Source organism: Saccopteryx leptura, chromosome 5 (assembly GCF_036850995.1).
Source record: "Saccopteryx leptura isolate mSacLep1 chromosome 5, mSacLep1_pri_phased_curated, whole genome shotgun sequence".
Classification (NCBI taxonomy): domain Eukaryota; kingdom Metazoa; phylum Chordata; class Mammalia; order Chiroptera; family Emballonuridae; genus Saccopteryx; species Saccopteryx leptura.
This window is the reverse complement of record NC_089507.1, coordinates 179,162,907-179,183,675: the sequence shown is the minus strand read 5'-3', so window position 1 is coordinate 179,183,675 and position 20,769 is coordinate 179,162,907. Positions and strand designations below refer to the sequence as shown.

Genomic DNA, 20,769 nt, shown 5'->3' with positions numbered 1-20,769 from the left:
GAAGAGATGCTGGGAGGGAGGACTGTAGGCACCAAACTCTTGTGTAGTTAAAAAAAAATTAATTTCCCAATGGAGATGTATTGAATGCCTTCTCTATGCTAGTGCTGGAGAACACTGAGAAAAATTGCTGTCAGCAGGTAGCTTGCAGTCTAATGGAGGAAACAGGAAGCATGTATGTGTAGCTGGAATGGAATGTGTCATCTGATGTGGTGATCTCTACGATGTTCTTATGAATGTGCACTTATTTAGAAATTATATATAATTGTAATATGTATTTTGTGTGTGTGTGTGTGTATATATATATATATATATATATATATATATATATATTCTATGTGATACAAAAATATAGCCTTGTATCCAATTTTATATTTATAAATTTTTCTGTTTAAAGGAAGGACCCCAACATTATATAAGCTTTAGGGCTTACCAAACCTGAATCCTCCTCTGGTTTTTAAATGTTAAGAAACAAATTTAGGAGGAAGAAAATAAACATGAAATAAACCATTTAAACATAAGTAGTCTATTTGTTAATAGAACAGAAGAAAGCATTTCAATTTTACAAAGTATTACAATTATTAATATTGTTATATTCTATGAGTATCATTTTATTGGAGACAGTGTGGTTGAATTATATTTAAACCATTTTTGAAAGTATTAGTTCCATAATTTGAGGTATAGCTAATTGAATGTCTGTTTATTTAAATTTAATTAAAATTCAGTTTAATATTAAAGTTTAAAGGCTGTTCTCTCTGAAATAGGTAATTCACCAAGATGTATAGACTCAATGAAAGAAAAGCATGAGAGGTGATATCAACTAAATCAAGAGGTTAATTTTTCAGTTTTATCCAGCAGTGATGCAAAGACTTTTGCTAACATCTCCCCATTGTTTCTGGTTTCAATTGATGAATCAATTTTCATCTTTTTAAGAAATAGGTCAAACTCATTAAAACTCTTATCTGGAATGCTTTTATTCAGATTACATAATTCTTCCACATTTTAAGGTGAAAACTGTGAATGCTTAGGATGCTGCTGATTTCTATTTTGTTGAGAGCAACATAATATCACCTTGGAGTATATGAGCATGTGTGTATGTGTGTGTATGTGCGCGCACGCACGTATGTGTTTTTTATGAATGTATCTGATAGGTGCATACTCAGCTGGTGGCCACATGTCTTCTCAGAAAACATTTGCATATTTATAGCAGTTGTCTTTTTATAAAATATAAATGCATAATTTATCCTTAAGTTCAACAATTTTTAAATTTTTTCTGCCAAAATATAATCAGTGGAAAAAGATTTTGTGATCACACCCCTCATCTCATTTCAAAATAGTGTCAAGATTGTATTGTTTCAAAAAATATCTGCAAATGTGCTTAAATGAGCCCATGGAAAGTATACTATGTTGCAACCTCTGCAAGCAGGTGAGCTAGGCAGGGCTCTTTATTCATCCTGCCCTTTTCCTTCAGGCCTTTCACCTGCCATGAATGACAGTGCCCTTCTCTTAGATTAGTTATCGGATATGCCGGACTCAGTGTGGATGCTATGTGACAGGGACAGAGAGAGACAGAGAGAGGGACAGATAAGTACAGACAGGAAGGGAGAGAGATGAGAAGCATCAATTCTTTGTTGTGGCACCTTTGTTGTTCATTGATTTCTTTCTCATATGTGCCTTGACCGGGGGCCAGCGACCTTGGGCTTAAGCTGGTGAGCTTTGCTCAAACCAGATGAACCCGCGCTCAAGCTGGCAACCTTGGGGTCTTGAACCTGGGTCCTCCGCATCCCAGTTGGACACACTATCTGCTGTGCCACCTCCTGGTCAGGTGCATGGAGCTGCTTTTTAATGTTGACGACCCTTCCCATTCTCTTCTACCTGTACTACTGGCTGTCTTTCTTCTTCCCAAAGACAGAAGCCAAAAGAGAACAAAACTCAAGCAAGCCCACTTTCTCCGTCTCATCAGAGTGTGTTGTCACCTCTATCGCACACCACTGCCTTTTCCTCTGTTTCCTGTGCCCCTTCAGGGTGCTGACAGAATTCAATTTCTGCCTGGGTTCCTGACCCAGGGATAGTCTATTTATGTGATTAGGCCAATTCTTAGTCTAGTCACAAGCCATGACTATTTTAAATAACCACAAGTGGCTATTTAAATTCATATTAATTAAAGCGACTATCATAGATTATATTTCTTATTTTGACTAGCCACATTTAAATTAGCCACATGTGGTTGGTGGCTACCATGTTGGTAGCGACCATCTAGGACACTTCCATTTGCTGCAGAAAATCTTTTTGATGGCAGAGATCTAGATGGATCACACTAGTATTTGGGGGTTTCTGCTTTTTAAAATGTAGGAAATTGTCTTGGGGAAGATTTTAGGAGTTCCTGTGTCTTCCATTTTATTTCCCCAAATTTATTGACAGGTATTGTTGGACCAGATAGATGGCTGAAGGAAAAGCCTCACAGAGCCTGACAACAAGTAGCTCACAACCCCTGTCTGAGAGGTGTTTCAGTTTGGAGCCAGAGATCGACCTTACACCCATTGGGTTGTGGGTGCACATGTTGCCACCTACCCCCTCTGCCTCCCTATTTCCATCTTCTGTCTACCCTTATCAGTCCTTGAGAGCTATCTTTGTTGTGAGGCCCATTGCATGGCCACCAGCACAGATTGGGAGCTGAACTGGCTTCCTGTCCTTGACTGTGCATGCGGGATAATAGGGCCAGGTGGGGTGGAGGGTGGAGGGTGGAGGGTGGAGGGTGGAGGGTGGCGGCTGATACTGTGCCCCTGCTGCCTGAGAAATATGCTTCACTTCCCTCCCATCACCAGGTGCAGTGGACATGACTTTAGTGTTTGCTCCTGAGACTGTAACAATCAGAGACCCGCTGGGTGCCCACTATTGGGGGTTAACGGTAGGTCTAGAGAGTTGTAGTACAAAGAGAAGAAAGCCTCTGTCGCCTTCCTCCTCAGCAGGTCAGACCATCACCGTCTTGACTTCCACAGGCGTCTGCTCCGTTGCAGCTGCTCTGCGCTTGCTTGGAGCTGCTGCAGGATGTATCGCCTGGGACTCGTGCAGCTTCTTTTTCTGAAACGGGCGCACATTTGCATGTGTGACTCAGACTCTTTCATTCATGCGGGCCTTCATTGAAAAGTGTGTAATGGAAAGTGTTGTTTGGACCAGCAGCACCAGCGTCCACTGGGAACTTGTTAGAAATAATGAGTCTCGTAGGTCTGCTTATCAGAATCTGCATTTTAATAAGGTCTGTGGGTGATAGGCATGCACATTAAAGTTGAGAAGAAATCCCACGTTGAATATTGTTTGTGTGTGTGTGTGTGAGAGAGAGAGAGGTGTTGATGGATGGTGGAGAGAGAGTTGAGAGGACAGGGAGGAAGGAGCAGGGTGTCCCGTGCTTCTTTCTCGAGGAGGCCAGTCGGGAGGGACCGTCAGGAAGAGGCCTGAGCTCTGAGCTACTACAGAGGGTGAGACCTGGGGAAGGACAAGAAGCAGAGGGACTGCCAGAGAGCCTTGCAGGAGCAGCAGAGGGCCAAGGAAGCGCCACCAAGAACTGGGGCCGACTCGCCCCCCGACGTGTTTCAGATCAAGAGGAAGATTGGCCCCGAGGAGGGGAGCGCTCCCCAGAGTCAGCCCTTGGGGCCCTTCGAACAAACCCATTTGCTGGCGCAATGAATAAAACGGAGCTGTTTTGAACAGAGAGACCTCTGAGGCAGGCCGCCGGGACCGATCTTCTCAAGCCATTGAGAGGGATTTGAAGAAGGAGCCGGTGCGGTCGATGCAGGAGGGAGTGTCTCAGCGGCCGGACAGCACTGCATGCCCACGCGCCATCTGACACGGTTTGTGTGGTGCTCAGGGAGGGGTCCGTCCGTGCTCTGGGGACGTTGAGGACTTCTTGCATTTCGGACACCAGACGGAGAGACCAGGCTGAGCACTGTTCCAGGGACGTGAAGGCACGCCACGTCTGTGAACAAATTAGGAATAAATGGTTTGTATGGCATCACAGAGCTTCTCAGACTTCAGTGGGTGCATGAGCACCTGATAGAACGCAGTCTCCTGCAGTGGGTCTGAGGTGAGCCCTGAGTGCCGCATTTCTAACAAGCTCCCCAGGGATGCTGATGTTTAGTCCAGGGCCACCCTTTGAGTAGTAAGGCTGCAAAGCACACAGTTTGGTCCAGGGACCCAGAGAACCTGGACTCTGATTCAGGGTTGTCACTAAAATTCCTGGGCCTGTCATTTAAACTGAACCCCCTAGTCAAGGGGCATGATCCCTGAAGAATGGCGTTGAATCACCCTGGGGTCTTTCTGGAGACTCAGCTCTTGCCTTGGAATCCTGTGGTTGCATCCGAGTCACGCCCAGGCCCCAGCTCTCGTGAAACGCTGGGGTACCATGGTGATAAGCATCCACTGAGGTTCAGGCCCAGGGACTCAGCCGCGAGGAAACCACAGCGGCTGTCTGGGTCCTCCTGGAGCTTACACCCTGGCGGGGGTGGGGAGGACAGTCAGTCTGTTCCTCCGTCTGTGATATGTGCTCCTTCTCTGGGAGTTTCTGATCTGGAGGCTCCTGGAGGGTCTGGGAAGTCTGCCTGGAGGAAGGGCTTCCCTCTGGAAGCAGGGGGGGCTGTGAGGACTCCCCCCCTTTGCCTCAGTCTCGAAACCAGACCTGCCTAGTTTTGCCCAACCATGGCAAAGTCCACATTTGGAGCCTGTTGGGACTGTGGGCTCGTGCTTTGGGGTTGGGTGCTTTGGGAGGCCCCTTGTTCCCAGGGACTGTCTTATGGGGGCTTGCTCAGCCCCTGGGGGCTGTGTCGGGTCAGTGTGGAGAGGGAAGGCAGAAGCAGTGGCTGGGATTTGGGGGTGGGGGAAGTAAGAAGGTCGTCGGGCCTTTCCCCTTCCCTCCACGGGTGGGTTGGCACGGGACGGCTAACAGGGCCAGTCTCTGGATGCAGGACACGGGGAATGGCAACATCCCACAGCAGAGGCTGGAGCCCCACACTGCGGGCTCCCCACCCCCTTTCTCCATAGGGCCCTGCTTTCCCCACAGCAGCAGACAGGGGTCATTCTCTGGGCCATGGAGCCTCCCTTTGTCCTTCCAGCAGGACTGCCCCTCAGGGTCTGGAGCCTCCAGTGTGCCCCTTGCAGGCTCAGGCTGCACCAGACCAACCCCCAGGAGATGCCCCTGCTCCTGAGCCACCCTCTGAGTAGGGGACTTCCGGAGGGCAGCAGCTGCGGAAGTGCCTGCTTCAGTGGGGCAGGTGCTTGCTGGTCTCTCTTCCTTCCCCTCGGAGTGAAAGGGAGGCCCATCTGAGGGACCAGAAAACCTCAACTTGCAACAGGCTTTTCCTCTTGATGCTGGAACGTGTGCTTCGACACTGTGGTGATGTTTAAATTTAGCACGAAGGCTGCTGCCTGTGGTTGCCATCGCTGAGGGGGAGTGCACAAGAGGGACAACTTGACCCAGCCCACTGGGGTCTCAGAGTCCCCACCCAGTGGGCAGGGCGTGTAAACAACTAGAGAGAAGAAAATTAGACGGGGTCCGTGGCCTCTGCAGCTCCGAGCTCTCTGGATTCGCCCTCTGTGCCCCTGGAGCTGTGCGGCACGGAGGGGGGCCCGTGCGCAGCCTGCTGACCTCCGGCTTCCTGCTCTCCTGCTGGGCTTGGAGAGCTCACAGCCTCTGCAGTTCATACGCCTTTCAAAGACCAAGAGCAAGAACCAGGCAGGGAGATGCTCTTGTTTCATCTGGGAAGTCCAAGTGAAATTGCACATGCAGAAAGCCAGCGCCTCCTTTGCTCCCCCTCTTCACCCGAGAGGGACAGCCACCAGGCTCCCCTTCCTGAAACTCTCGGGGTGGGGTCAGGAAGGGGCTGTTGGAAGAACGGTGTGGGGGAGGCAGATTTGCTTGGCTCACTGAGTCCACAGAAAGTCATCCGCTGGCTTAGGGCTTATGCAAAACTGACCACTGACCCAGGGTGACAACCCGGGGGGCACAGAGTGGAGACAGCTGTGTAAACCACAGGGTGGGGTATTTATAGCCTCTGTGTGCTGAGTCTGCCTCGGAGCCAAAGTTGGTCCCTGCTGCCACTGGCTCTGCCTTTTGTGGTGTTAACTGTGTTGCGTTAGACTCAGTTTCCTCATCTGCAAATGGTCGGCTGCTGCCCTGGCCCTCCTGGTGTCTCAGAGGGGTGGCACTGTCCACCCCAGGTTTTAAAGAACAAATGTAGAGTTCGAGTTCTCAGGGAGGGGAAAGTTAACATGATCTCTCCAAGTGAGCCTGCTGACCCTGTGAGAACATTTTCCCTGGGCTCCCAGAGCTCTGGGACAGGGTTGGACATGCCTACCTGGGCTTTAGAGTCAGATGTGGGTTTGAGTACCAGCTCAGCCACTTAACCCATCAGCAGTAGCAGTAAGATGGCCGGAACTCATTGTGAGAGCAGGGGTGCATGCTGCAGGAAGGCTGCTTGGAGCAGGCAAGGGGCGTGCAAGGTGGTGATGACAACACTGCAGCCCCCCAGCTGTCCCTCCGCGTGTGTGACGGAGTTCATCCCCTCCTCAGGGAGCGGGCAGGCCCACCTCTCCACGGGGCCTGGGACCGGAATTTGGGAAGGGTGGAAGCCCTGTGGGTCTGGAGGGAAGGCTGGGACCTGGGGCGGCTAAGGAAACCCATTCTTGATGTCAGAAATCTTTGGGCTCTCCAAGCCCCAGGACAGGGAAGTAGAAGGAAACTGGGGGGGGGAGAGAGAGGAGAAACAGAGAGAGAGAGAGAGAGAGAGAGAGAGAGGAGAAACAGAGAGAGCGCGCGCGTGCACGAGCCGCAGAGGGTGAGCCCTCGGCTCTGTAATGGAAACTTGGCACCCAGCCTCCACTTTCTTCCCTTCCTTAGCACATGTGGCTTGAGTCTCAGGCTGAGAATTTCTTCCCCTTTCAGCAGGCACCCCATGCTGTCTCCACAACCCACTCCTGCCTCGCCCCCTGCCCCCAGAGCCTGCAGTCATACACGCCACCTCTGCTCACCAGCGTGTGACATGGGACATGTGAGCCTGCTGCCCCTCTGCCTGTCCCCACCCCTGCCCTGACTAATTAGGCCAGCATGCGCTTCCAGGGCCTGGTAGATGAGGAGCCAAGAATGCAGTGGACAGGGGCCAAGTGTTTTTGTTGACATTGCTCAAGTGTAGCTTTGTGGAGCAGCCTCTGCCATAGGGAAGTCTGAGGAGATGATGAGGGGAAAGCAGTGCAAGGACCAAGGGTGGCCACCTCCCAAGGTCCTTTCTGCCTTCTTCACTGCCCACCCTCTGTCCCTCCTCCCTAAGTCAAGACTAACCCTCCCTGCCATGACCAATGGGACGAGCGCGGTCCCTGGGCGGTCCACACCAGCGGAGTGTTGTGCAGCCCATGGTGCTTCAGAGCCATCTTCTTTTCCCTTTGTGCTGCATCCATGGGGCGGTGCGCGTGCCTCGCCATTGTTCCTAATGGTCCTGAGGAAACTACCGTGTTGAAAATAAGTCCATAGCGTGCGGAGTACCCGGGTTCGATTCCCGGCCAGGGCACATAGGAGAAGCGTCCATTTGCTTCTCCACCCCTCCGCTGCGCCTTCCTCTCTGTCTCTCTCTTCCCCTCCCGCAGCCACGGCTCCATTGGAGCAGAGATGGCCCGGGCGCTGGGGATGGCTCTGTGGCCTCTGCCCCAGGCGCTAGAGTGGCTCTGGTCGCAACATGGCGACGCCCAGGATGGGCAGAGCATCGCCCCCTGGTGGGCAGAGCGTCGCCCCTGGTGGGTGTGCCGGGTGGATCCCGGTCGGGCGCATGCGGGAGTCTGTCTGACTGTCTCTCCCTGTTTCCAGCTTTAGAAAAATGCAAAAAAAAAAAAAAAAAAAAAAAAAAAAAAAAAGAAAATAAGTCCAGTAAGACTGCCTTCACCCCAACCTATTACATGATGCAGGCTGCATTGCTGATCAGTCTTTCTACAGCAAAATAATGCACCCACATGAATTTCATCCTCCCCGGAATCTGCCAGAGCTGCCTTCAAATCCCATTCTGCCTCTTTTTGCTCCTGTGTGACCTTGGCTGAGTCTTTTAACCTCATTGTGCTTCAGTTTGGAGCTAATAGTTCAAAGTAATACTGTTGTAAGCTGAAAGACGCTGGAGGAGAATTCTTTGCACATAAATAGATACTTGGTGAACAGAAGCCATAGATTGGCTCTGATGTTAGGCAAATCTACTCTGACTTCTTTACTCTAAAAGTTGACCCAAAACAAACTGCCTTTTCCTACCTCACCAGGAATTCTGTGAGGACAAATGGAATGGGATATAATATTGTCACACTGGGATCTTTGTGGGAAGTAAGTGAATGGGATTTTTGCTTTCATCTTTCTCATTTTCTCAGAGTCTGATCTCTGCATTAATGGCCAGTATATTTGGTCATCTACCCAAATATATTTTTGTTGAGATAAAAGTTTGTAGGTTTGGAATCCAGAGGCGCTGCTTTAATAGTCTCTAATTTCTGAAGAAACTGAATCATTATGTAAATATATACACACACACACACACACACACATACATACACATATATACTCTAATTTTCTGCTACAATAGCTGGCTTTATTTTTACATCTCTTAATTGGTATCAGCTTTTCTCTCACAATTACAGAACCGTGGAAACTTGGCCTAGGAAAGAACTTTGGAAGTCATTGGAAGCGACACTCTTGCTTCTTTGCAAATCGTTGCATTGCTGCGTCATAAAGTACTTGCTTTGACCCAGATTAGGAGAGCGGCAGAGTGGCCAGTGTGTTGGGCCACAGCACAGCTGTATCTCTGGATCTTAGGCAGGCTGGCACATGCTTTTGGTGCCCTGCCCACATCACTTTGTTCTTACCTCTTCAGCGCACACTGGTTCTGTCAGCTTTCTGCACCTGTATCTCATTGTCCAGGGCCTTTTTCCGGGCACCAGAACCTCCCTTGGACATGCCGCAGGTTGGATGTGCCAGGAAATTAGTGTCCCCTGGGAACAGCCCTCAACCAATGGCAAACAGGAGTAGGTAGATAAATACCCAAACTCCCTCACCTTGGGTGTCGGACTGGTCAAGCTCTAAATGGTTCATTTGCGTAACTTGCTTGACACGCACCCTCTATGACAGGGGTCCCCAAACTACGGCCTGCGGGCCACATGCGGCCCCCTGAGGCCATTTATCTGGCCCCCACTGCACTTCCGGAAGGGGCGCCTCTTTCATTGGTGGTCAGTGAGAAGTGCATAGTTCCCAGTGAAATACTGGTCAGTTTGTTGATTTAGATTTACTTGTTCTTTATTTTAAATATTGTATTTGTTCCCGTTTTGTTTTTTTACTTTAAAATAAGATATGTGCAGTGTGCATAGGGATTTGTTCATAGTTTTTTTTGTAGTCCAGCCCTCCAATGGTCTGAGAGACAGTGAACTGGCCCCCTGTGTAAAAAGTTTGGGGACCCCTGCTCTATGAGCTGGCTCTCTTTCCTGTCCCATGTCCCTGTTCCTGGATCCCACCCAGGTCTTGCAGAAACCTGTCCTGAAACAAATGGATGTCTTCCTCCACACTTTCAGATTATTTATGATAATATGGTATTCAATTCACATTTTAGGGCTGCTTGTTGGATTTTAAGGCCACAGACCCTTATTGTTTCTACATAAGTTTTTGAACTGTTTTCTCTGCTCGTCACCAGTCTGAATCATTAGAATAACCATTCAGGTTGACCAGATTATACAAATGCTTGTTTTACCCTTGAATTATCTTTGGTATAAGCCTCACAATTTTGGCTAAACTGATATATGTGGCTACCATGTAGGTATTATATTTCAAAGTCCAAAGTTCTCATTTATTGTAGTTAGGCTCCACAGTCTATTTTTTTTTAATCTTTTTTAAGAAAATTCCTCAGGGCTGTCCTGGCCAACATGTATAGGTTTTAATTAGATATCCTGATAATTTTACGTCTGGGGCAGTTTCCCTTGGACTAAGGAAGACCTCAGTGCATGAGTGGCTGATATTTTTTGTGACCTGTTGGCTTAGTTTAGGATGTCCACGAGCATTGTGGTTTTCAAAAACTTCTGTGAGTCTCAGTTTATCCATCCACAAGATGGGAATAATGATTTTGATACATGCTTACTGAACTTCTCTGATCCAGCAGTTCTTCGGTGTTGAAGAAACAACAGTGGCAAAGTAGACAGTGTTTGTGCTCCCCCTTTCTTTCCCAATGATGTCATGAAGTTCAGATTGAATAATGAAGGTGAAATTATTTAGCAAACTGTGAATTACCATGGAAATAGAAGAATGGATATGATGAACTTCAGCTTTTCGTTGACCATTTCAGAACACCACATGGATGCGGCTGGATGTGGCACACCCTCCATCCTTTTGTGAAGGCCACTTGGCCCCTGAATTAGGTTCCTGTTGTATACTTGAATCCATTACCACAGCAACTCTGGACACTCAGGGGTTTGATATTGCCTCATGTCGTATCTTTGTTTGGTGCCAAGGCACTAGAAGGAGTCCTCTTTGCTAGCTGTTTCCACTTCCCAGTGACCCTAATGTCCAGCTTTGCCATTTCTTTGCCTTTGTCCTCTTTGATTTGTCTGTAGTGGTCAAGACCGTTGGCCACTCTTTCATTTTGGAATTCTCTGTCTGCTCACCTTCAGTGACAGCATTTTCCTTACCTTTTTTCTTCTTTTCATAGATCCTTTGCTGAATTCTTTTACTCCGCTTGCTCTCTGAAGGAACGCACAGGTCCCCATGATTTCTTGTTTCATTTCCTATTGCTTGGTCCCCTCCCCTCCTCCTTAGGGAGACCCCATTCATACCTGTTTCACACTACCCCTATTTGCTGTGGCTCTCTGTCCCCTGAGGGGTCACATCAACATAGGCAGCACGCCTCCCTTTCGGTGCTCCACAGACACTGCAACCTCAACACATCCTTAATGCAGAACACCGTGTCCCCCCTCTTCTGTGCTTTTCAGTATCTATTCTTTTTCCCGACACTTCACCCCCACAGTCCTCTCGGCCACAGCCCTCCTCACTGTTCCATGCTGTCCCCTTCACATGCTCTGTGGTCTACGTTTCCTCGTGCTTGCCTTCGTCTCCTGTTTATGGAAACCTTGCTATGTGGCCTGCCAGGCCTAGGCTCTTGGGTGTAAAAATGGCATCTTAGCACAGGGAACCCTTCAGAAGCTGGTCCTGATCAAGTATTCAATTGCAGATAGTTTTTTTTGGGCAGCAGGTCAAAGGAATTCTAGTAGGAGAGTAGATGCTGGTGGGCTGGAGCCAGTCATACTGACTTCATGGACCTAACTGTGCCCATTTCTTCCTAAGTTCATGTTCAGTGAGGCCATGTTGATAGCTTGAAATAGGCTGTAATGGAACTCTTTACACCACGGAAATTGGCCCATGACTACAAATGACTCCTCATCCCCCAGGATGTTGGTTGTTTTACATTTTTCAGCATGTTTTTGGGGAGTGGGGAATTAAGATGGGGAAGAACAGCAGGCAGTAAAGTGTGCTTTATCATCAAAGTTACATTGTCAATGACTAGAGTGGAATCTGAGTTGAGAAAACTCTGGAATCCAGTTTAGAATGCACACCTCAAAGTCATCCCGCTGGAGCAGTGAGGTATTAATGTACTACTTCCCATGAGTGATCGGCTGAGGGCTGCCTCTGTTGGGCCAGGTAGGATCCAGCAACCAGAGGAAGTATATACAATAGTAAGGCCTAAGAGCGTATAAGTGGGGCTGAGCACCTGATGGCCAGTTGAGACACTGGTACCCAGGTTGGTGAAGGCCAATGAGTGATGTGTCGTTATTATCTTTTTCTCCCTAGACCTTGACTTCGTGGATCTCATTGGGGAAGACAGACAGTGGATGGTGGGGAGGAAGTTAATGCAAGTGAATGACACTCTGACTTCGGAAGACACGAGACAGAAGAGCAAGAACTGCACTGAACCAGGTAACGGGCGCAGCACTCTGGGCAGTGGTTGTGGCTGAGGAAGACCTGACTGCCATTTGTTCTTTTAAGTTCTAACCCAGAGAGACTCTAAGGACATTTAGGGCAGGTGCCTAAGAAACTCAAAGGTGAGATTCAGGTTTGTTTCTACCTGTTTTCCTAGGGGAGCTACAGAAAAGGTAAGTCAGAGTCATGGGACATACAGTGTTAGGCAGCCCAGTGATCGCTTTTTGTATGAGGAAGAATGGAGTCAGCTACAATATGATGACCAGCTCCGGGATGTTGCGTTCAGCCATGTGTGGGTCCAGCAGTGGTGGAGGGCTCTCTTCCCTGTTTTTGGGGTTGTGGTTTAGGGAAGTGATGTGATCTCTCTGTGAGTGGCTTTGCTCACTGTATCAGGAAATGCCTTTCTCAAAGTGGCAGATTGTGGAAGAATAAAGCACATTAAAAACCACTGCAAGAGAGAAAATCACTTAGTGTATAGGTAGGAAAGAAGATGTCCAGATATTTAGAAAGAGCATAAGCCCAGCACCTGTTGGTGCTGGTGGCAGTGGAGGACGGGGGAGCAGGGGCGGGGAGAGGGAGGAGAGGAAGGGCTGCAGGAGGACAATGCAGGAGGGAACAAGAGCTCCTCATGCTGTGTAGGGCTGGTCCAACAAGAACAAGAACCCAGGAGGGCATTCTTGATTTCGTCATCTGTGGACTATGGGGACTTGACTTGATTTCTGGGGCCCTTGACTCTGAACCAAATTTTGTAGGGAAGATGATCATGCCTGAACCAGGAGGGGTCCTGTTCAAATCCTAACGTATCAATGGCCTCCCTGGAGCCTCTGTTCTTCACTAAGCTACTTTGACCACCCCAGACCATTCTTTTATTTTTTTATATATATATCAAATGTCTCTAACTGCACTGTATAATATGGACATTCAGTAGTGACTGAATTCAAATTAAATACAATTAAAAATTTAGATTCTTAGTTACACTAACCACATGTCAAATATCCAAGAGCTGTGTGTGGCTCATGGCTGCCATATTGGACAGCACAGATAATAAAGCATTCCTGCCGTCTGTTGGACAGGCTGGTTTAGAAGGTTCATTTGTCGTTGGACATTTCTCCTGGCTTTCCAGTTCAAGGATATAGAGTGGATGTGTACATCTGAGAGCCCCATCTCTAATCTGAGTTGGGATCACACTCACCTAGGTTTGAATCCTAGCTTAAAAACTTGAAAGCTGTTTGCTTTGAGCAAAATAAAGAGGTTTTCTAAGCCACTCTTTGCCTCTTTGTGAAACTAAGTAATCGCTCTGACCTTTCCCTTTTGCTGTAAGAATTGGCAACGAAGTAATAAACATGAACAGCTCAGTGCTCTGCGTGCCATAGCTCCAGGGTTGGGGCTCACTCATGAATCCCCACGGTCTGCTCAGGGCACCCATCGCTCCAGCCCCTCCTCACGGGAATGGGCAAATATGGCGTGTCTGGTTTAGTCAACAGGTCGCTTTCGTAGGTGACCCAGGTCTGGGCAGTCAGCTAGGTGGGCAGAGAGGCTCACATACCATCTTCAAACACAGACAAGTTGGAAGATCTCACTATGGTTATGGGCACAATGCTTCTCAGAATCCTCTGTTTCTATAAGAATGTGATCAGAACATTGCACAGACGCACATCACACGTCACTACCAGTTGTCTTGGTGTTCTTTCCTGAATACTGTCAGAAGACTACTCTCGGTGTTTACCCAAGGATATTTTTGCAAAAAGTGGAGAACCAAAGCACTCATGAGATCCTGATTTAGAATGAAAATGTAATAGTATTCATCTTCTCTGCTCTATCCGACTATAGGGGAAGAGGAGCTGAAATGGGACAGAGGCAGAGCCACTCACTACATGTTGCCCAGTTTTCCTTAAGAGGTCAAAGTTCAGTGACTGTTACTTGAACTAGTTGAATGTAGTGGTGTCTGTTCTCAGACATCTTAAATGTAGGGACTAGGAAGTTAGCCGGGTGGTTTCCAGATGGGCTTTCTTCCTCTTTGTGATGATGTAAGCTAAGCAGTCATGTGCTTACAAGGCTGACCCATCACGTGCCCTGTGTGCTTGAAGGGGCGGTTACTTTACACAGGACCTGAGTGAGCACTTGGGCTGCCTGCCCATGCCGTGGCCATATAAGTAATGTGCCAGCTCACAGGTAGGAGTTAATCAGGCTCTTGTTATAGCCCATGCCGTGGCCATATAAGTAATGTGCCAGCTCACAGGTAGGAGTTAATCAGGCTCTTGTTATAGCCCATGCCGTGGCCATATAAGTAATGTGCCAGGTCACAGGCAGGAGTTAATTAGGCTCTTGTTATAAAGTTCATCTAGTGCTACTTAAGGTGTCGCAGGACTTCTCAGTCTGTGTTTTAGGACCCCTGGCTTGAGATGCCATTGGCATGAGAAGATTCGGAGACTTGAGATGGAATGACCACTATGCTCATGGTGTTCTCTGGGTGCGGGGGTGTTCATTTTCTCACCTATGAAGTAGACCTACAGCTAGTTCTCTCTCCTCTGCCTTCCATGGTACAAATTTAGTAACCCAAGAAATGTCCAGAGTAGAGATTCACGGAAACTTCCACTCCACTTCCCTGTGTAACGTCTTTGTGTCTGCACATCATACTACACTTTTCCTTCTGTTCCCTCTACTCCTCACCCTCCCTCCTTTTCCCCTCCTCCTCCACCTCTCCCTCCTCACCTCCATCTCCTTCTCTCCTTCTCTCTCCCTTTTCTTCTGAAAACAAGGAGCCCAGCACCCAGCCAGGGGACAGCAGGATGCAGGGTGCCCTCTCTAAGGATGCCTGTCTGTTGGTGTGATAGCATGGAGATGACACTCTTCGTATGATAGCTGCCACTTTAAAGACACGCTGCTTTGTACGTGTCGGATTTTTATTGTAAATGGCATTGTTCGGCTGCTGAAGCCATGGTTTCCGTAGCGGTTCTTACCTCCAGAATTGCACAAAAGCTGACCTCTGGGCTCCGACTTTTCTGCAATTTTTCTCACCCTCTGTGAATTTTTAAGGTTGTTTTCTTAGTTGGACACTGCCAATTTCATCTGAAGCCTAGAAATGTATTGTTTTTTGGTAAATAACACTTGAAAATGTTTACTCAGATGACCTATTAAGAGAAATTCGACTGGATAAATTTGACTCACGGGAAATTAAGTTAGCCAAATGTGGTATTGAGGGTGGTGGCTAACTGTAGCAAAAGTGAATATTTTCTACTATTTATTTCTACACTTTGCAGAATTTTATTTATATACTTTGCAGTCTGTCTCCAAAAAAAAATCCATCTTCTTTTGGTTTTTAGTTATTTGATATTTTAGGGAAATGAGCTTTTCCTCAGAGTGCTTCTTTCAAATAAACTTTGGGAGAAGGAAACTATTTAAGATGATAGCCTTTGGCATGGGCTTTACCCTGAGATTTCTGGGGTCTCTTGATATAGAGCTTGGCTTTCTGCATCTGCCTGACTTAGTTGATCTAAAGGCGTTGAAGATGGAAGACTTGCTGGGTCCGTGCGGCAGGACCACGGAGCTGCTGACGTCCCTGGGTCAGGTGTACACTGGGGTGGCCATAATTTGTTGGATGTGAATAGAGGAGGGAGGCCAGGGGACCCTCCAAGATCAGCAGGGTGCGGCCAGTCCAGAAGATGAATGTGACCCATGAACAGGAACCGGTGGATGGACACAGATTGGCCAGCAGGGCAGACTGGTCCAGGGTGTAAGTCATGAACAAATAAGAGTTGGGATCCTACTGTTTATTCATTTAAACCGTAACATCAGGGTCCGGTGGTTTAAAATCACAGGGCTGGCATGACTTACCCATGAAGCATGAAAGGTCCAACTTGCTCATCTTTTACATGAAAAAAGGGGGTCCAGAGGGATGTCACCTGCTCAAGGTGACAGGGCCTGTCGGAAACAGAGTAGGAACCCCAACTATCACATGTTGATATTCACTGTATAGTGACAGTTAGATAGAAAAATCTGACGTTGCATGATTTAGAGTCGCACTATCCTGCAGAAATATAAAGCAAGCGACAAATATAATTTTAAATGTTGCTTCACTTAAAAAGTAAAAGAAAACAAGTGAAATTAATTTTAATAGTATATTTTATTTAACCAAATATATCCACTGTATTAGGAATGACAAATTTCAATCAACTCAGTGTTTTATTCCCAGGTTTGAACCCAGAAAGAACTAATGTTTGTTAAAAAAAAAAAAGGCCATAAAATCTGTACTTTATTGTACTAGTCCAGGGGTCAGGAACCTATGGCTCGCAAGCCAGATGTGGCTCTTTTGATGGCTGCATCTGGCTCGCAGACAAATCTTTAATTAAAAAAATAATAACGTTAAAAATATAAAACATTCTCATGTATTACAATCCATTCATTTCCTACCGCTCATGTTATGGTTGCGGGTGGCTGGAGCCAATCACAGCTGTTCTCCAGGACAACACCAAATTTTTATTGGATAATGCGTAACATACACAGGTCGTTGTATGGCTCTCACGGAATTACATTTTAAAATATGTGGCGTTCATGACTCTCTCAGCCGAAAAGGTTCCTGATCCCTGTACTAGCTTATATCACTTTTGCCAACTTCCTGTTGCACTTTAAGGTTCACAATAATTCAAAGAATAGCTGTTGATATTCTTAAGTGGAGTGAGTTAGAAATTTATTGTGATCTGCTCTTCAATTTGTATCAAATTCTTTACTGAGTTAGGGCAATAGTAGCTGCTGCAACAGGTAGTCCTTCAGATTTGGGAGTTTAACACACAAGAAGTTTATTGTTTTCTTGTGTAAGGTTCTAGTCTGTGGGCTGTTGTGTTGGAAGAAGTGGTCCATGGATGGGGGAGCCTTCAGTTTTGAGGCTTTCTCATCCTCACACCTGGTTTCCAAGGTTGCAGTGCTTCTCCGCTTTAAGAGGAAAGAGCTTGGAGGATTTTGAGTAGTTGGTTTTGTGGACTTGGACTTTCACTCCTGCTCACATTCTATTGGCCAGGACTCAGTCACATGACAACTTCTGGCTGCAAGGGGTTGGGGACATTTCCATTAGCAGAATGCCCTGGAAGAAGAGAAGGCAGTTTTGGTGAACAGCAACGTTATTTCCTCCCCAAATCCGTGGTGGGATTTAGCCGGTTCACACCAGTTCGGCAGACCTGATACCTAATTTTTTGTTGGGTTCGGCAAACCAGTTATTAAAATGGCACTTGTAATCAGGGTCCTCCCTAAGGTGGGCACCTGCCCAATGTGGAAATCACAAATTTACATTCCTTACTATTTTTTAATGTTCATCTGAACAACAGCATCTTCCAATTTCCGTAGTTATGTTCATACCACCTATAGGTAAAAAAAATTGCAAGTGAAGATGCCAATCAAGACAATATAGAAGGATCTTAAATAACAGTTTTATTGTTTTTTGTCAAGTATTATTTAATATTTTTTCATTAATATTTTAAAACTTTCTTATAATCTAGTTTTGTGTACCTCTTTTATATTGTTCTTATTTAAGCATTAAATGCAGGAAATACAAAACTACTTCCCAGTATATCATTTTTTATACTTAAAATGTTCATTAGGGCAGAGAACCAGCTAAATTATTTGAATCCTACGACTGACCCAAACTTATTCCTTTAAAACAAACAACAAATGTTTTTGTTTTCTTTTATGCTTATTATAAAAGCAGTATACTTCTTCTATAGAAAAGTTATAACCCAAACTTAACATCTTCTGAGACTGGCTTAACCCTTGGCTTAACTTTCATGATTCTCACCCAGTCAAGATGACACAATTCATTTTTCTTTTCACCTTTGAAGAGACACAGTGAGGTCAAAATTGTCCCAGGTGTGCCCATTTGCAGATTGCATCTTTTCTTTGTAAATATAAGAAGCTTGGGAAGGTAATCAATGTTTGAGTATAGGTGAAGTCATTGGCAATAATGTGGAAAGAACTGGGGCTCCAGAGTAAATCCTAAATCTCAGTTCCATCACTTTCCACCTGTGTGATACAGGGTGAGGTTCCTGAATTCTCTGAACCTCATTTCCACCATCTGTAGAGTGCGGGTTAAAGACACCTCCTTCACAGAGTTGTGGTAACCATGAGGTTTGTGAAAGTGCTGAAACCTCAATAATAGTCTGTACGTAACATTATAGCTGTATTATCTTTGTCACCAGAAATACAATGGAGGGTGGGCTGATGGCGGCATTTATAGGGCCTCCACCACTCGGAAGCACATTAGAATGCTGTGGGATTATGGAAGCTGTATTGAAGATGATGGACAGGTGATTTAGCAGAGGTCTGCAGCAATGCAGCAGTCTTACAGAGTGTGAAGGGTGGATACCCAGGGATTAACTAGGGGGCATCTGACTCATGTTTCCTGGCATAAGAGTCCACTATGTAGGCAAACAGGATGAAACAGGGAGTGCAGGATTTTCTACTTCGCATTAAGAGGAGTTTTAAAGTTTCAAGATTCAAGAGAGAGAGCCAGATACTATTAATTTCTTCTAGCTTCCACGTCCCTTTAAGACTTTTTTCACTGAGGCATTCTTTAAGGCCCTGTTCTTTAAAAGCAGCTTAGATAGCCGAACCTGGTGAATGGTGCCTAGAACCTCGCTGAAATGCAGGTCTAGCATCCTAAGCCCCGCCTAGGTGCTCCTGTGGGCGTGCCCATTTGCAAAGAACTTTAAACTTTTCAGAGTATTTGCATATTCATTAGCTCATTGGAACATATTTGACTTTTGGCATACAGGTCAGGGATGACCATATAATTGTTAGAAAGTTAGACCGAGATGCAGGCAAGTTGATTTAAAGAATTGAGACTCCGTAGTTGTAAATGTGGAGAGAAGTTTAAGGGTTAGTGATTCTCTACGAAGGCAGAGCTGAGGAGGTGCGTCACAGAGCCCAGCCCTGCACAGTCGGAAATGTTCACTCTGGTGCCCTTCGGAGTCTGCTCTTGGTCCCTGTTTGAGGTCCCGGGACTGGTGCCTTGTATGGCCTGGAGGGGAAGTCGAGGCAAAGATGGTCTTTCTACCTCCCTCTCTGCTCTCCCTGACCCTTCCCCTAGATGGGGCTGGGGCCATATTAAAATTAGTGCCATATTAAATATTTTTAATGTCACCCCTGGGCTGGGTTCTGTGATGTGGGCACTCTGGTCTCCTCACTCCTGCCTCCACACACAGACACAGATAATCAAAAACCTTCAGCATTTATCTGTCCATGTGTTGGGTTTTTTTTTTTAAAGCAGGAGTAGTCAACCTTTTTATACCTACCGCCCACTTTTGTATTTCTGTTAGTAGTAAAATTTTCTAACCGCCCACCGGTTCCACATTAATGGTGATTTATAAAGTAGGGAAGTAACTTTACTTTATAAAATTTATAAAGCAGAGCTACAGCAAGTTAAAGCATATAATAATAATTACTTACCAGGTACTTTATGTCAGATTTTTGCTAAGTTTGGCAGAATAAATCTTTATAAAACAACTTACTATAGTTAAATCTATTGTTTTATTTATACTTTGGTCGCTCCGCTACCGCCCACCATGAAAGCTGGGACACCCCCTAGTGGGCAGTGGGACCAGGTTGACTACCACTGGTTTAAAGGAAGAAAAGTAAATCTTCATTCCTTAAAAGTACTTGAAAACCAAGGTCTGGACTAACTTCTTATTTCTGAGCAGCTGGGTGTCCAGACCAGCTGTCCAACCCTCCATAAACCTTGGAATTGCTTCCCTCTTGGGTCAGAGGAGGAAGCATCCACAGGGGAGTGGCCGCAGGTGAGCACTGTCAGCCGCATCGCTCGTGGGTAGTTTTCCCAGGGCTTGTCTTGCAGGTTCCCCGAGGCAAAGAGCAGGGAGCTATCTAAGCGTGGAGGTCACGGGCACTGGAAACCCACCATGAGCCAGCTCAAGGAGAAGCTGCCCCCTGGCCCCGCTGTGTCGCGTGGCTGGACCTCTGTGGCCTGTGAGAGTGGTGACCGTTCTTCCTCCTGGCCCAGGATCACATGTGGCCTTGGCTGTGTCTCTAGCTGTATGGGGTTTACTCTGACCTGGCCCCCGGCTTCCTAGTCATTTCTGGAGCAACAGTGTGCACAGAGTGACCAGGGACTCTTTTTTTTTAATTATTCATTCAGAAATTATTCTGTTATACAGATAATTTTATTTCACTGATGAGACCAGGATGAGGTCTAGAAGTCTGAATGGGTATCTGTCCCCAGGGACCAGCACTTGAGTTTCCAGACTCCCCAGCCTTGGACACACAGCTGGGCTGTGTGCCCTTACTTTGTTTGTGTGTGGAGTCAGCCTTCAGTCAAATGTGCCAATCAGGGTTGCACATGTGGGCACCCTCTGCCCTCGGCTAAGTGCTTTTAGGTGCAGTCGGGCAGCAGCTGTCCCGGGGGGCAGACCAGCAGCGGCTCTGGGAGCTTGCCAGAAATGCACATTCCCAGGCCCCTTGAGGCCACTGGGTCAGACCTCTGGCAAGTGGGCTCCGTCATGTGGGTCCTCATCAGCTGTCCTAGTGGCTTGTCAAGAGCACTCGAGTGTGAGGAGCCCTGGCTTAGCTCACTGGAGTCACCTGGGGAGATTTCCAACCCGGGCCCCACCCTAGTCTCAACAACCTGAGTCTCTGGGACTAGGAGCCAGGCACCGGTGGTTTGCAAGTCCCCTGGTGGTGCCAGGGCTGAGACCACTGCCTGAGACCCTGTCCAGGCACTGTCTGGCTCTGGAGCGTTGGCCCTGGGAGTATGGCGGAGGGGACGCTAGCTGGGCCTACAAGCCACTCAGGACCCATCTCCTCCT

At 47.0% G+C, this 20,769-nt stretch overlaps 1 protein-coding gene across 2 annotated transcripts in view; it reads left to right on the top strand.

The window, feature by feature from the left end:
• The window catches only part of SLC24A3 (solute carrier family 24 member 3), a 641,322-nt gene that overhangs the window by 190,773 nt on the left and 429,780 nt on the right, over positions 1-20,769 (top strand). For both annotated transcript variants that reach the window (XM_066387038.1, XM_066387037.1), the window contains one exon: positions 11,837-11,962. In XM_066387038.1, coding sequence (XP_066243135.1) covers positions 11,878-11,962 — 85 coding nt within the window. In that variant the 5' untranslated portion in view covers positions 11,837-11,877. The remainder of the gene's footprint in view (positions 1-11,836; positions 11,963-20,769) is intronic.